Source organism: Amphiura filiformis, chromosome 16 (assembly GCF_039555335.1).
Source record: "Amphiura filiformis chromosome 16, Afil_fr2py, whole genome shotgun sequence".
In the NCBI taxonomy this organism is placed as follows: Eukaryota; Metazoa; Echinodermata; class Ophiuroidea; order Amphilepidida; family Amphiuridae; genus Amphiura; species Amphiura filiformis.
In genome coordinates this window covers 20168173-20184963 of record NC_092643.1, presented here as the reverse complement: position 1 = coordinate 20184963, position 16791 = coordinate 20168173, and the positions used below count along the sequence as shown (strand labels likewise).

The following is a 16791-nucleotide window of genomic DNA, read 5'->3' as shown; positions in this document are numbered from 1 at the left end:
TTTCTGGTATCAAATAAATTTGATTTTTTGAAATTGGAGATATAAATTTGAAATTTGAAAATTTTGACTTTTCGTCTTAAAAATATAAAGACTAAAAAATTAGGTCTTTGGGGGTGAAAATGTATAAATTATCTTCAATACGAAAGGCTTTTCCTCCCAGCTACATACACTTAAAGCACATGTCATTGGATTTATAAATTTTACTTAGAGTACTGTTTAGTCTTAAAGATATAAAGACTAAAAAATTAGGTCTTTGGGGGTGAAAATGTATAAATCGTCGGTCGCAACACATAGTGGCGTACGGTGATTTTGGTCAATTTTATGAAATTTGGCCCAACGGTTTTATATATCAAGTTCTTCAAGTATACCAAGTTAGAAAGCTCAACTATACTTAATTAATAAATAACGTTAATTAATTAATTGACTTATGTTAACAATCCCGTAAGAATCCAATATCTTTCGTTTCACAAACTGACGACGATCATCATACGCCATTATGTGAAACGGCGAAAATCGGATTTGATGACATTTAGGCACATCGTCCGTCAATAATGTGGCGTACGCTTCAGAAACCAGCCGAAGACCCCAAATCTTCCATTTCACATAGTTGCGTACGTGCGACTTACGCTTCAAAAACCTGCTGAAACCTCCCAATCTTCCGTTTCACATAGTGGCGTGACGTGCGACTTACGCTTCAAAAATCCATAGAAACCCCAAATCTTCCGTTTCACATAGTGGCGTATAAGTTTAGAGCTAGATATATCATATAAAATTTGTTCCTTTTTAACTATTTAAGTTACAGTTTAATAGCTTAATCCTTTAACTTCAATTTCAAATGTAATCGGTCCACTGAGAGATAATATTGCAGGAGTACTGACTATGTTATTAGTAGCATATCCTTCAAATGCGTTTTTCTCAGAAATGTATTTTGTGTTTGTCCTGCACGTACGCCACTCTGTGTTGCGACCGACGAAATTATCTTCAATACGAAAGGCTTTTCCTCCCAGCTGCATACACTTAAAGCACATGTCATTGGATTGATAAATTGAGTACTGTTTAAATATGAAAAATACAATTAAAAAAAAATAATTTGAAAAAAAATGTGTATTATATCGCCAATTTAAAAGAGTCAAAATTATTTGATATCAGAAGGACATTCCCTGTATTCAGAATGCAATTCGATATGTCTGATGAGCTCTCATTCTCATGTCCCACAAAAAAATACTATGCAAACGTTGTTTTCTGATCTCTTAAGGGTCAGACTTGTGCAACAATGTTATTATGTGCCAATTTTTTTTTCAGATTTGTTTTCAAATGTAGAAGAAAGAGCAAAATATGGCATCGAAAGAAATCTGTAGTATACCATTAATGAGATCAAAGCGAGAGAACAAGCCAGCATTGTGCAGAAAACTAATTAGCAAACTGTAGCAGTTAGAGAGGAATTCTTTTTCCATGGTCTGTGGGAAAATGTAGCATTAGTAGAAACAGTGGATATAGTATACTTAATACTGAGATTAAAGAGAGAGGACAAGCCATAGCCATCATAACCCATGAAACCAAGGAGCAGCTACTTATAAATATAGACAATAAATTAGAAAACATGGCATCAGTACATGAAGAAACAGTGGATAATATAACCATTAATGAGATCAAAGAGAGAGCAGAAGCCATCATGACACAGGAAATCAAGGAGCAGCTACTTATAAATGTAGACAATATAGTAGAAAACATGGCATCAGTAGAAACAGTGGATAGTATATCTATTAGTGAGATAAAAGAGAGAGGACACACCAGCATGATGCAGTGAACCAATGAACAGCTGCTTTCAAATGAAGATGATAAAGTGGAAAACATGGCATCTGAACATGTACAAACAGTAGATAGTATACCTATTAATGTGATTAAAGAGAGAGAACAATGCATCATGACACAGGAAACTAATGAGGACAAAGCCACACATGTTGAAACAGTAGATAGTATTCATATTAATGAGATCAAAGAGAAAGAACAAGCCAGCATGACACATGAAACCAAGGAGCAGCTATTAGACGATAAAGTGGAAAACATGGCATCAGTACCAGTAGAAACAGTAGATAGTATATCTATTAATGAGATCCAAGAGAGAGATCAAGCCAGCATGACGCAGGAAACTAATGTAGACAAAGCCATACATGTAGAAACAATAGATAGTATACCTATTAACAATATCAAAAAGAGAGATCCAGGCAGCTATCGCAGCATGATGCAGGAAACCAAGGAGCAGCTACTTATATATGAAGATGATAAAGTGGAAAGCAAGGCATCAGAACATGTAGAAACAGTAGATAGAATACCTATTAATGAGATCCAAGAGAGAGATCAAGGCAGCATGACACATGAAATTAATGAAGTCAAAGTCATACATGTAGGTACCAGCGACAAGAACAAGGGCAAGAAATGTGGTTCAAGTGGCCAGTATGCTTCCCAGAAAAATGTTAACACTAAAGATGATGGTAGAGTAAAAAGATATGTGTGTAACAGATTGGAATTAAGATTGGAAGCTGAAGAGGGAAGTCAAGTATCAAGTAAATGGACATATTGTTGTCAACTATGTGGTTTCAAGAGTACAAAGTCCACAGATGTTGTAAACCACATAAGTAGCCAGCATTGGGGAACTAGGTCATCTGTATCCAAGCTCTTTACGTTCCAATGTGGTGAAATAGAACATATTAGAGCCAGTCATGCTAATGAGCTTTCATATCAGTGTAGTGTGTGTGGTTGTAAGACAAAATGGCAGCATATGATAACTCAACATATATGGAGGATGCATGGTGCTGCTGCCATCAACCAATGCATGTACAAGGAGCAAGATAAATCGGTTGTAATGCAGACTACTGAATCTGATACGAATGACACTTCCACTCAGGATGGCTTGAGTCTGCCTGAAGATACAAATCAAGTATCAACTGAAGGACCAGAAGTAGATGATGGTGATGAATTGAACAGTTGGCCAACTGCAGAGAAAATAAACAATGGTGATCCGAGTATGTCAATCAATGAGGCTGACATTGACAAAGGCACCATGGGTGACAGATTGAAAGTCGTAGCAGGAAATCAAGGGACACACAGATGTAAAATGTGTGATTTCAAGAGGGCAAAGTCCGCAGATGTTGTGAACCACATATGCAGCCAGCATTGGGGAACTTGGTCATACATATCCAAGCTCTTTACATTCCAATGTGGAGAAATAGAGCAGAAGATGAACTTGAAACAAGATGCTAGAAATGGACTCTTCAAGTGTCCCTACTGCTCAAAAACTTCAACCAGGAAAAGGAACGTGAAATTCCATATGAGAGTTCATACTGGTGAGCTTCCATATCAGTGTAGTATGTGCGGTTGCAAGAAAAAACGGCAGCAGATGATAGCTCGACATATATGGAAGAGTCATGGTGCTGCAGCCATCGACCAATGTATATACAATGCGCAAGATAAATCTCAGAATAGAAGTCTGCATGAAGATACCAGTCAAGAATCAACTAAAGGACGCTTTTTAGATGATGGTGATGCATTCAACAGTCAACCTACTCTAGAGAAAATAAACACTGGTTATCCAAGTAAGTCAACTAATGATGCTGACATTGACAAAGGAGCCAGGTACGAAGTTGACGCAGGAAATCAAGGAATGTATAGTTGTAAATCGTGTGATTTTAAGACTACGAAGTCCACAGATGTTGAAAACCATATATGCATTCAGCATTGGGGAAATAGCTCATACATATCCAAGCTCTTTACATTTGAATGTGGAGGAATGGAACAGAAGATGAACTTGAAACGAGATGCTAGAAGTCAGCTTTTTAAGTGTCCCTACTGCTCAAAAACAATGAAAAGCAAACATCATCTGAAAACCCATATCAGGATTCACACTGGTGAACTCCCATTCAAGTGTAGATTGTGCACCAGAGGCGCAAGTCATAAGAACCAAATGGTAACTCACATCTGGAAGATACACTTAGAGGATGCTGTCAGCAAGTATTTCTATAAGGAGACTAACAATGATAGAAGCTCCAGAGGATTTGAGGATCAAACTCATCCAAGTTTGAAAGAGGAAAGTTGTTATGTCTTATCTACTGTCAGTGATAATGCAGACTACTGTCATATGCAGACTACTGAATCTGATGTGAATGACGCTTCCACTCGGGATGCAACTCTGCCTGACGATTCAAATCAAGTATCAACGGAAGGACTCGGATTAGATGATGGTAATGCATTTAACAGTCAACCTACTCCAGAGAAAATAAACAGTGGTGATCCGAATATGTCAAACAATGATGCTGACATTGACAAAGGAGCCATGGGTGACAGATTGGAAGTTGAAGCAGAAATTCAAGGGATGCATAGTTGTCAATTGTGTGATTTCAAGAGTGCAAAATCCACAGATGTTGTGAACCACATATGCAGCCAGCATTGGGGAACTATCTCATCCGTATCCAAACTCTTTACATTCCAATGCGGAGAAATAGAGCAGAAGATGAACTTGAAACGAGATGCTAGAAGTCGGCTCTTCAAGTGTCCCTACTGCTTGAAAACATCAAGCAGGAAACTTGATATGAAATTCCATATTAGAGTTCATAGTGGTGAGCTTCCATATCAGTGTAGTATGTGTGGTTGCAAGAAAAAATGGCATCATATAATGGCTCGGCATATATGGAAGATGCATGGTGCTGCAGCCATCAATCAGTGTATGTACAAAGAGCAAGATAAATTGGTTGTAATGCAGACTACTGAATCTGATATGAATGACACTTCCACTCAGGATGGCTTGAGTCTGCCTGAAGATATAAAGGAAGTATCAACTAAAGGACCAGGAGTAGATGATGGTGATGCATTCAACAGTCAACCTACTCCAGACAAAATAAACAATGGTGATCCGAGTAAGTCAAACAATGATGTTGACATTGACAAAGGAGCCATGGGTGACGGATTGGAAGTTGAAGCAGGAAATCAAGGGATGCATTGTTGTCAATTGTGTGATTTCAAGAGTGCAAAGTCCACAGATGTTGTAAAGCATGTACACAGCAAGCATTGGGGAACTAGCTCAGCCATATCCAAGTTCTTTACATTCCAGTGTGGAGAAATAGAGCAGCAGTTGAACTTGAAACAAGATGTTAGAAGTCAGCTCTTCAAGTGTCCCTACTGCTTGAAAACATCACGCAGGAAAATTGACATGCAATTCCATATTAGAGCTCATACCAGTGAGCTTCCATATCAGTGTAGTATGTGCGGTTACAAGAAAAAACGGCAGCAGACAATAGCTCAACATATATGGAAGATGCATGGTACTGCAGCCATCGACCAATGTATGTACAATGAGCAAGATAAATCTCAGAATAGAAGTTTGCATGAAGATACCAGTCAAGTATCAACTGACGGACCACAAGTAGATGATGGTGATGCATTAATCAACAATCGGTCTACTCCAGACAAAATAAACAATGCTGATTTTGACAAGGGAGCCACATACGAAGTTGAAGAAGGAAGTCAAGGGATGTATAGTTGCCAATCATGTGATTTTAAGAGTACAAAGTCCACAGATGTTGTAAACCACATAGGCAGCCAGCATTGGGGAGCTAGCTCATCTGTATCCAAGCTCTTTACATTCCAATGTGGAGAAATAGAGCAGAAGTTGAACTTGAAACGAGATGTTAGAAGTCGGCTCTTCCAGTGTCCCTACTGCTTGAAAACATCAAAAAATAGACAGATTCTGAAAATCCACATTAGAATTCACACTGGTGAACTCCCATTCAAGTGTAGATTGTGCAGCAAAGGTACAAGTCAACGGAACCAAATGGCAACTCACATCTGGAAGATGCACCTAGAGGATGCTATCAGCAAGTGTTTCTACACGGAGAGGGAAGTAGCAGCTCCAATGCCAAATATCAAGGAAATCAATTTGAATGAAATGACAACACAAGATGCTACTCCTGATGATGATAGCATGTTTCCATCAGATGAGTTTGAACCAAACGATGACGATGAACTTGCTGCGGGTTATTTGGTTATAAAAGATTGGAGTCAAGCAAAAGATAGAAGTAGTACTTCAACATCAAGCTCCGGAGGATTTAAGGATCAAACTCATCCAAGTTGTGATGTCTTGTTTGCTGCCAGTGATAATGATGAGAGAAATGTGGACATGCAGATGAAAGCCAACATGACAAAGAAACAAGAAAGCAAGAAAGAATTGCAAGACCAGCAAATAGTTAGCTTGAACTCCTCCATGCAGAAATCACATCTTTTAGAACAGAAAACAAAAATCTGTAGAAATGGAGGAAGGGATGAGTATGATTTCACAGATACCGAAAGTGATGATGCAGATTCTGTCCACAAAGAAGTAGTGGTCAACGTCAACAAAGCATCAAGTGCAAACAAGAAGAAAGAATCAAAAAGCATGAATAATCCACAGACAAGTTGGGTTCAATGTGATTTGTGCTCAAAATGGAGGAAACTTCAAGCTGATTGCAATGTTAGTGAAGTTACTGAAGCGGATGAATGGTTCTGCAAAATGAATCCAGATAGATCTCACAATGATTGTAAAATTCCAGAAGAGCCATATGACAAAAATGAGAGAGCGATTTATTCTGACGGTGGAGGAAAAGCAGGAGGTTTTGACACCAAAGTGAAATGTGGAAAGGCAAAGAGGTTTTCCCAAAAACATGTTGAGAAAAATTGCGATGCTAAACGAACAGCATTAATTAAGTTGAGTAAGAACCAATCTGCAAAAACCAAAAAGTTACGAGGTCAAGGACTGAGCTGGTGTTTCAGTTGTCATGGATTAACCACTGGTGGATTATGTAATGGAGATTGTATGAAAGTGAAAAGAAAAGGAGTCAAACTGATGGAGACTTTGTTGAAATGAAAATGGGGAAAACACAGAATTATGCAAGAGGACGTAAGAGAAGGACTGGAACTGAAGAGAGTAGTACTGGTGGAGACTTTGCTGCAGTGAAGAAGCAGAGAACTCTGAGTGAAACTAGGCATAGTGTTATAATGGGAGATTCTCTAGAGGTTGACATGAGAAAGTCTAACAGTGGTGTACACAATGCTAAGAGAAAAACTCAAAATGCAGATGCTGATATTGTTGGAGACAAACATCAAGTAAAAAAGCAAAAAACTCAGCATAAAATTAGGCAAAGTATCACGAAGGGAGATTCTTCAGAAGTTGAGAAGAGAAAGACTGTCAATGCAAATACGAGTGCAGTAGAAGCAAGCCATTTGATAAGCCATGGGACTTCTGATGCAGTAGAACCAAGCCCTTTGATAAGTCAAGGGACATCTGATGCGGTAGAGGCAAGCTCTTTGATAAGCCATGGGACTTCTGATGCAGTAGAAGCAAGCCATTTGATAAGCCATGGGGCATCTGATGCAGTAGGAGCAAGCCCTTTGATAAGTCATGGGACATTTGATGCAGTAGAAGCAAGCCCTTTGATAAGCCATGGGACATCTGATGCAGTAGAAGCAAGCCCTTTAATAAGCCATGGGACATCTGATACAGTAGAAGCAAGCCCTTTGATAAGCCATGAGACATCTGATGCAGTAGAAGCAAGCCCTTTGATAAGCTATGGGGCATCTGATGTAGGAGAGACAAGCCCTTTGATAAGCCATGGGACATCTGATGCAGTAGAACCAAGCCCTTTGATAAGCCATGAGACATCTGATAGAGCAAGCCCTTCAATAAGCCACTGCATATCTGATGCAGTAGAAGCAATTAGCCCTTTGATCCGTTTTGGGACATCAGATTTTGTAGAAGCAAGCCCTTTCATAAGCCATGGGGCATCTGATGTAGTAGAAGCAAGCCCTTTCATAAGCCATGAGACATCTGATGCAGTAGAAGCAAGCCTATTGATAAGCCATGGGACATCTGATGCAGTAGAAACAAGCCCTTTGATAAGCCATGGGACATCTGATGCAGTAGAAGCAAGACCTTTGATAAGCCACGGGACATCTGATGTAGTAGAAGCAAGCCCTTTGATAAGTCATGGGACATCTGATGAAGTAGAAGCAAGCCCTTTGATAAGCCATGGGACATCTGAAGTAGTAAAAGCAAGCCGTTTGATAAGCCATGGGACATCTGATGCAGTAGAAGCAAGCCCTTTGATAAGCCATGGGACATCTGATGCAGTAGAAACAAGCCAATTGATAAGCCATGGGACATCTGATGCAGTAAACGCAAGCCCTTTGATAAGCCGTGGGGCATCTGATGTAGTAGAAGCAAGCCCTTTGATAAGCCCTGGGACATCTGATGCAGTAGAAGCAAGCCTTTTGATTAGCCCTGGGACATCTGATGCAGTAGAAGCAAGCCTTTTGATTAGCCCTGTGACATCTGATGCAGTAGAAGCAAGCCTTTTGATTAGCCAAGGGACATCTGATGCAGTAGAAGCAAACCCTTTGATAAGCCATGGGACCTCTGATAGTGTAGAAACAAGCCCTTTGATATGCCACGGGACATCTGATGCAGTAGAAGCAAGCCCTTTGATAAGCCATGAGACATCTGATGCAGTAGAAGGAAGCCCTTTGATAAGCCATGGGACATCTGATGCAGTAGAAGCAAGCCTTTTGATAAGCCATGGGACATCTGATGCAGTAGAAGCAAGCCCTTTGATAAGCCACAGGGCATCTTATGCAGTAGAAGCAAGACCTTTGTCAAAACATGGGACATCTGATGCAATAAAAGCAAGCCCTTTGATAAGCCATGGGACATCTGATGCAGTAGAAGCAAGCCTTTTGATAAGCCATGGGACATCTGATGCAGTAGAAGCAAGCCCTTTGATAAGCCACAGGGCATCTTATGCAGTAGAAGCAAGACCTTTGTCAAAACATGGGACATCTGATGCAATAAAAGCAAGCCCTTTGATAAGCCATGGGACATCTTATGCAGTAGAAGCAAGCCCTTTGATAAGCCATGGGACATCTGATGCAGTAGAAGCAAGCCCTTTGATAAGCCACAGGGCATCTTATGCAGTAGAAGCAAGACCTTTGTCAAAACATGGGACATCTGATGCAGTAAAAGCAAGCCCTTTGATAAGCCATGGGACATCTGATGCAGTAGAAGCAAGCCCTTTGATAAGCCATGGGACATCTGGTGCAGTAGAAGCAAGCCCTTTGATAAGCCATGGGACTTCTGATGGAGTAAAAGCAAGCAATTTGATAAACCATGAGGTATCTGATGCAGTAGACGCAAGCCCTTTATTAAGACATGGGACATCTCATGCAAAAGTGGCAATGCTAGAAAAGGTGGATGATTCAATTAAGGGAATGAAAACATGACATCAGAAATACATGTAGTTGCAGATGTCATTAAATATTCCAAACTGTCTGTTGAAAATGAAACTTCCATACATAGCTTAGATCTGGACATTAGAAAGGTTTCACCTTTGACAAACTACGACACTTCAGATACTACAGAAAGCAACCAGCAGGAGAAGACAGGAATGTTGGATGAGAAAAGTGATGAAGATGATGATGCCTTGCACAGAGATTCTGAAGACACTGACACTGATGATGATTACTTCAAGAATGAAATGCAAGTAGTTGATGCCATGCACAGAGATTCTGAAGACGCTGACACTGACGATGAGTACTTTAAGAATGAAATGCAAGTAGTTGCTGACATTGGAATGAAGAAATCAGGTGCAGGTATGCAAGTAACCAGTGTAGATATTACTTATGATCATATCAAGGTAGAACCAAGGAGTCCCAGAGAATATAATGCTTCCATGGATTCCTCCATACCTGGTTTAAAAGATGGTGTCCACCTAAGAGAAGAGATCAACGTTTATAAGGACTGTGCTAGTGGTGTAAAAGAAATCAATTTGCAACAAATAAAAAAGATGCTATTAGCTGAAAATGATGAAGGAGAACTTATTGATGGCCTGGTTGATACCAGAACAAACCTTAATGACTCTGGGGGTCCGGTTGGTAATAGAACAGATATGAACAACTCTGAAGATATGCCTGATGTTCATAATGGTGTATCATTCAAGATTGTAACAAATGAAGAGCTTGGCCAACATGAGCAACACTGCCTGGTAACAGATTCAAATGTGATGACATATACTGACTCCTTCAAGAATGGAATGCAAGTAATTACTGACAGTGAGAAGAACTCTGATGCAGGTATACAAGTAGCTGATGTAGAGAGCACTTATGTCAAGTTAGAACCAATGAGTCCAAGAGAATGTGATGCTTCCATTGATTCCTCCATAGCTGGTTTAAGAGATTGTTTCCATCAAAGCCATGAAGCAGGTGCATTAAGCACTGGCACCACTATTAGAGATAAGGAAGCATGTAGCAATGACTGTACTAATGTGGAAGAGTCTGAAGACAGGCATACACCAGAAAGTACTGACAGAACAGGACGGATTCCACATGGACAATCTAGTAGTGTAATTGAAGAACCAACTGGAACAGCAGAATTGCCCAACATGTTGAACCAAGTATCATGTTCAAAATCAAACTTAAATCAAAGTATGGAAGAGCCATCACTTCAGCAAGTGGTGAAAGATAAGCAAGACACTGTAATGATTTGCTGTGCTAATGGGTCCAGTGGTGAAGGGCTGCCTAACAACATGATTCAAAATTCACCTATGAGTGAGTTGACTAGGCAGAGTGTGCCACCAGCCAACGAGGCTTGTTTCACTGACGCATGGTTGTATAGAAGAACAGAAGTGAGAGAAAGCTCAGATCAAGTTGTAAATGCATCCCATCAGTCGGATCTGCTCTCATCCAAAGGAAATAACTCTCAACCATCATCCACATCAAAACTATCAGTTGACTTTGTCTATGCACCAAGTGCTGGTGAGAAACTAATATGGGAAGAACAAATTATTCAATGTCCAGTGTGTAGCGTAGAGAAAGACTCCACTAAAGAAGTGATGAGCCACATGCGAGAACATCACAGCGGTGAGACCCCATTCAGATGCTGTCATTGTATGTTCTCCTCGATGAACATACAGACCATGGTAGATCACATTAATCGACTTCATCCGGGCAGTTTGTTTGACCTCTGCCATTTCTTTCATATGTGTCAATGGCAAACTGTTGGAAGCAATGGGGCTACACCCTGCAATCCAAGCGCATATGGGAAGAGAGCATGTCGTCCACTAAATTCAGATGCAGAGTTTTACCATTGCTCGTCGTGTGGATTTAAGTCATTCCAGCTTCCCCTGATGGTTGACCACATCCAAAGATCTCACAAGAAGTGCTCGTACTTGGAGATAGACCCATCAACTCAACAAGTTGTCTGCCCTGTATGTCTTCATCACTGGGATCACGTACAGATTGCATTGAGCCACACTTGCTCTGTAGCTGGTAGAAACACCTCATTCGCATATGAGGAATCTCAGGAACTAAGAGCAGGTCATAGTAGAAACAGTGGTGATGGTGGATTTAATACAGTTTGGAACCCAGCACAAAGCACAGTCACTACTCCTTATCAATCCAGTCTTTCCAGTCATACATTGTCTAGGCAAGAAGCATTCCATGGTATACAGTCTTCCAGGAAGTATAAATCATCAGTAGATCTAAGAATACTGCCTACCTCTCCAGAGTACAATACGAATCCTTCCCCATGTGTGAAGCCAGATACGGTCTCCCCAGGATACCGTATGGTTTACAATCGGGATAGATACCCCAGTGAGATCCAAGAGAGTAGGTTTTCACAGTACCACTTGGAGAATCACCCTACTCAATATTCCAATGAGAGCCAAAGCAATATACCAGCGGGCCATCCTTCAATGGCTGATCCCACCAGATTCTTGCAAGAGGACCAAAGAAGTACATCCACAGGACATCCTTCAGTGGCTGATCCCACCAGATACCTGAGAGAGGTCCAAGAGACCAGGCCTTCACAGTTCTCCATGCTGGATATGCGTAGTCAACACTGCAATAAGTGCCAAAGAAGTACATCCACAGGACATCCTTCAGTGGCTGATCACACCAGATACCCGAGAGCATCCCGAGAGTCCAGGTCTTCACAGTACTCCATGCTGGATGTGCGTAGTCATCACACCAATGAGGGCCAAAGACGTACATCTAGAGGGTATCTTCCTGTGGTTCGTTTCAGTCCATATTCCAGTGGTAGAGACCATCAGGGATTGCATCCATTTCATCATATGCCACCACAATGGACAGGTAGAAGAGAGGCGCTTTACCAACAACAATTTGAACATGGACCAGACATTGTATCATCAAGAACTGGTGAGTTCCAACTTGATAAATGTATTCTTTAATCAATTCCATGGGGGGTTAAAATGGTCATAGTAATACAAAGGCAAATGTCTGTGTATTTAGGGGGTTGCAGCTTCATATTTGGTGTCAAAGGTAATGTTTTGCTTACTTTGAAAGATTTTACTCCAGGGGGTACTTGCTTTTGGATTTTACGTAGAGTTATGCGGCTGGAATTCCAAACACATAGCCTAAGGGATGAAATCAAAACTCGACCAGCGGTTAACTTCCGGTTCCGTCCGGTTACCATTGTTTAGAACAATAGCACGTGGACGGAACTAGCGGTCAACCGCCGGTCGAGTTTTGATTTCGTCCCTAAATATTTTGAAAAAAAACCAATGAAGAATCGGTATTTTTCAGACAATTTTAAGGAAAAAAACACCCCATCTCTGAACCAGTTTTCTGACTTGAACTTCAAAACGGATTATTCCCACTTGGTCCAATCCCATTTGGTCCAATCCCACTTCGTCCAATCCCAATTGGTCCAATCCCACTTGGTCCATTCCCACTTGGTCCAGTTCCCACTTGGTCCAATCCCATTTGGTCCAATCCCACTTTGGCCAATCCCACTAGGGCCATGTCCCACTTGGTCCATGTCCCACTAGGGCCATGTCCCACTTGGTCCATGTCCCACTAGGGCCATGTCCCACTTAGTCCATGTCCCACTAGGTCCATGTCCCACTAGGGCCATGTCCCACTAGGTCCATGTCCCACTAGGGCCATGTCCCACTAGGTCCATGTCCCACTAGGGCCATGTCCCACTAGGTCCATGTCCCACTTTGGCCATGTCCCACTAGGGCCATGTCCCACTTAGGCCATGTCCCACTTAGGCCATGTCCCACTTAGGCCATATCCCATTGGGACCCGTACATAGGCCTAGATGTACATAAAAAGATGAAAAGGTTTAGAAGAACAGAAAGGAAAAAAATGAGATGATGTAGAAGGAGCAGAATAAGGTGGATGAAAAGGGTGAAGAATAGACAGAGGAAGGAAAAGAGAAGGAATCAGTAGGACAAAGGAAGGAGATGGAGACTGAAGGAGAAGAAGGGATTGTTTGCCAACATAATGCCGGAGACTATGAACAGAAATGACCCATAAATGATGATCTTTGGCTTGTATAATAATTATGTGCATAATCATACTGAAAGTGGCATTTTATCATAGGCCTATGTAATTTGCATAGTTTGCATTATATTATATAGACCATTTAAGGTTTGCAAATTGTGTGAACGCACATCGTCACACACCAATTTTGCAAGAAAAATTAGAGTATTTTCTATCATGCACGATAAGTTGACGAAAAAAACATACCCTGTTCTACGTCGGTCGGCCTTTTTTTTTCTTCTTTTTTTTTAATGACCCAAAAAATCACCAAAATTTGTAAATAATTTGCAATTTGAGAAAATACAAATAAAAACTTTTGTTCCTGAAATTTCAGAAATTTGGGTCGACATTCATTTGTACAGGTAACATTTTTTCCCAATTTGTTCAAACTCTGGGTCGGTCGGGCCCATAGAACAGGGTTTTTTTTTCGTTGCCTAAAAACAAAAACAAAATTGCTCCTTTCAGACTCAAATCAAAAAGGGTAGGCCCCTACCATTAGACTCTGAAAACCAAAAATGAAATTTGTCATCTAAGATTCACATGACCACAACCAAATCTTGCAACAAAAGAAAGAAATGCTCTTTACAATAAACTCTATAACATCCACGATATAGTCATCAAAACCCCCAAAAAATGCATGACAAAGCTCAACATGTACATAACACACTCGTAGATATATGTACAACTCCAAATATATCAAGGAAGATGGGCCTTTCTTGACCCATATATAACAAACTACACATGCCTTTTACCAGAAGTCCATAAACCACCTCCAGATAACTTACTCTTCCATGCACATCCTATTATATAAGCCTACTAATTATTAGTCATAATGGACATACATCCAAAATATCCACATGTTATGACTATTTCTTAAAACTTATAACCTCAAAACAATCTATATAATTATGTGAACGATGCTTCTGACATCATAAACAAACTAGAGGCTAACAAACCAGTCCCACTCTAATATCTCACTAGAAATAATAGTTGGCACAGCTATATTATAGGCCTACTGAAACATTATTAATCTGAAGCAATAGGTATAGCATGCAAAGCCTTTGAAAACTCCAGGTTAATAACATGTTTTAACAAACCACCAACTGAACAATTTAGAAATCTTTTAGTCTCGTTCTTGAATACAACACCTTTTAAAAAAAAAAATGGCATGGTCATGCATGGGACCCACTCTTAGTGCAACTTTATCCAATCTTACATTATATTCTCAATTACTGGATATACTTAGACGACTGTGATCCTATACCAAAGAACAGAAGAACTTAGACAGACATTGACTATCTTTCCGTTCACAAACACTTGTTAGGGGACCTAAAATTATTTTCAGGGGCCCCTTTTGGCCATGAAAAATGTATGTCAACCCCATAGAAAATATAGTGTAAACTCATGTTCTGCGAGAAAATATTTTGGTGATTTTTTAATGAGCCTCTACAGACGGATTAAAATATTTAGGACCCACTTTTTGCATCAGCTCCCACCCCCCCCCTTACAACTATAGGCCCTAGTATGAAAACTAAAACAAGTACTGAAAATGACCAAAAACAAATATTATAACCATAGTGGGACATGGCCCTAGTGGGATATGGATCAAGTGGGACATGGCCCTAGTGGGACATGGCCCAAGTGGGACATGGACCTAGTGGGACATGGCCCAAGTGGGACATGGCCCTAGTGGGACATGGCCTAAGTGGGACATGGCCCTAGTGGGACATGGACCTAGTGGGACATGGACCTAGTGGGACAAGGCCTAAGTGGGACACGGCCCTAGTGGGACATGGACCTAGTGGGACATGGCCTAAGTGGGACATGGCCTAAGTGGGACATGGCCCTAGTGGGAATGACCTAAGTGGGACATGGCTAAGTGGGACATGGACTAAGTGGGACATGGCCCAAGTGGGACATGGACTAAGTGAGATTGGACTAACTGGGTCTGGACAAAGTGGGATTTGGACCAAATGGGATTGGACTAAGTGGGATTGGACCAAATGGGATTGGACCAAGTGGGAATAGCCCAGCTAAGTTATACCAAAATGCCTGAAAATGCACCACCTCATCAGGGGTGTTGCATCATTGGGGCATCGGGGGCATGTGGCCCCAATTGATTTGAAAATTTAGAAAATCCCATAAGAATATTGTCAAAAAATTAGTCCCAGTACAACCCCCATTATGGTTGGTGCCCCCGCACTATAGGATGACTTTAATGCCACACATCCCTGTACTCACCTTTCCACTAAGTACCCCCATACGGGAATTCCGGGGGAAATTCCTATCACACAGCCAGATAACTGAGATCCATATAAAAAAGGTCTGGATAAAACTGGTTGGACTCTATTTGTAAATCTGAATAACACTCAATCATTCTGTTGATTTGATTCCAATGAATTCTATTTTCCCCCTCTTGTTTAATTTTGATGCAGAACAAGCTCGGAATCCAGTTGCTGGTATCACCTCCCAGAATGCATTGCTGAATGAGACTTGCGCACAAGAACAATACAGTGTACAAAGTGATGCACAAGAAAGAAATGGTGTGCCCAGATATGTACAACATGAGAGTGACATTTTCAGACCTGGAGATAGTATCACAAATGACTCTAATAGGCCTACTTCTAAACCAAGCATAAGCAGCGTAAGCGCAGATGATGGCGGCCATGTTGAAAATGCAACTGATGATGAGATGGATACTGGGCAAAAGCAAGTATTACCAGTCATCATTAGTGTTACATCTTTGAATACATCTTGGAGAAAGGACTTTAGTGGTGGTTGTGGGTCAAGAGAAAAGTAATGTGTGATCGGGACTTATTTTGTCACTAGCCATTCGGGCAGGTAGCCAATAGTGCCTGGATTACTAGCCCAACAGGAACATTTACTTGCCTGACAAACTAGAGTCTTAAGCATAAGTAAGCTTTTGTAATTTTCACATGTTGTTACTACACATATACATCTTTGTAAGTGAAATGACCTTATGAAGTGTTAGGTAATGAACCCTGCTTAAAGCCATATTGTAACATTTGCTGAGGAGGACACCCTCAATATTTTTTTTAATTCTGTTTTTTTACACGATGGTAATGGACTTTATTAAACTATCATACCCTGCAAAAATCAAGACTTCGGGTGCTGTAGTTTTGTCAAAATCTACTAAGATTTTGAATAAAGCGCAGGAACCATTGTTTAATTTATATTACGATGGAAATATCAGTCAAACGCATATGTGATGATCATACCACAGTATGTACATGGCATGCGGGACATTTATACACTCATCAAAGGACAGTGCCGTAGCACGACCGAGGGAGTGACACACATTAGCGACATCGGCGCTGGTGGTTAATTTCAATTTTCTTTGCTTTACCTCAGTAAAAGCTAATATTTTATGGAAAAGAAATACTGATCTATTTTTTTATGGAAGTGTTA

General features: G+C 40.6%; 1 protein-coding gene across 1 annotated transcript; it reads left to right on the top strand.

Moving 5' to 3' along the window:
- Positions 1–9280: 9280 nt before the first annotated feature.
- Positions 9281–16171, top strand: LOC140136521 (uncharacterized). Its single transcript, XM_072158229.1, has 2 exons — positions 9281–12231; positions 15798–16171. Exons 1-2 carry the CDS (start codon positions 9297–9299, stop codon positions 16160–16162), a joined length of 3300 nt encoding a protein of 1099 aa, XP_072014330.1. The 5' UTR covers positions 9281–9296; the 3' UTR covers positions 16163–16171.
- The last annotated feature ends 620 nt before the right edge of the window (positions 16172–16791 follow it).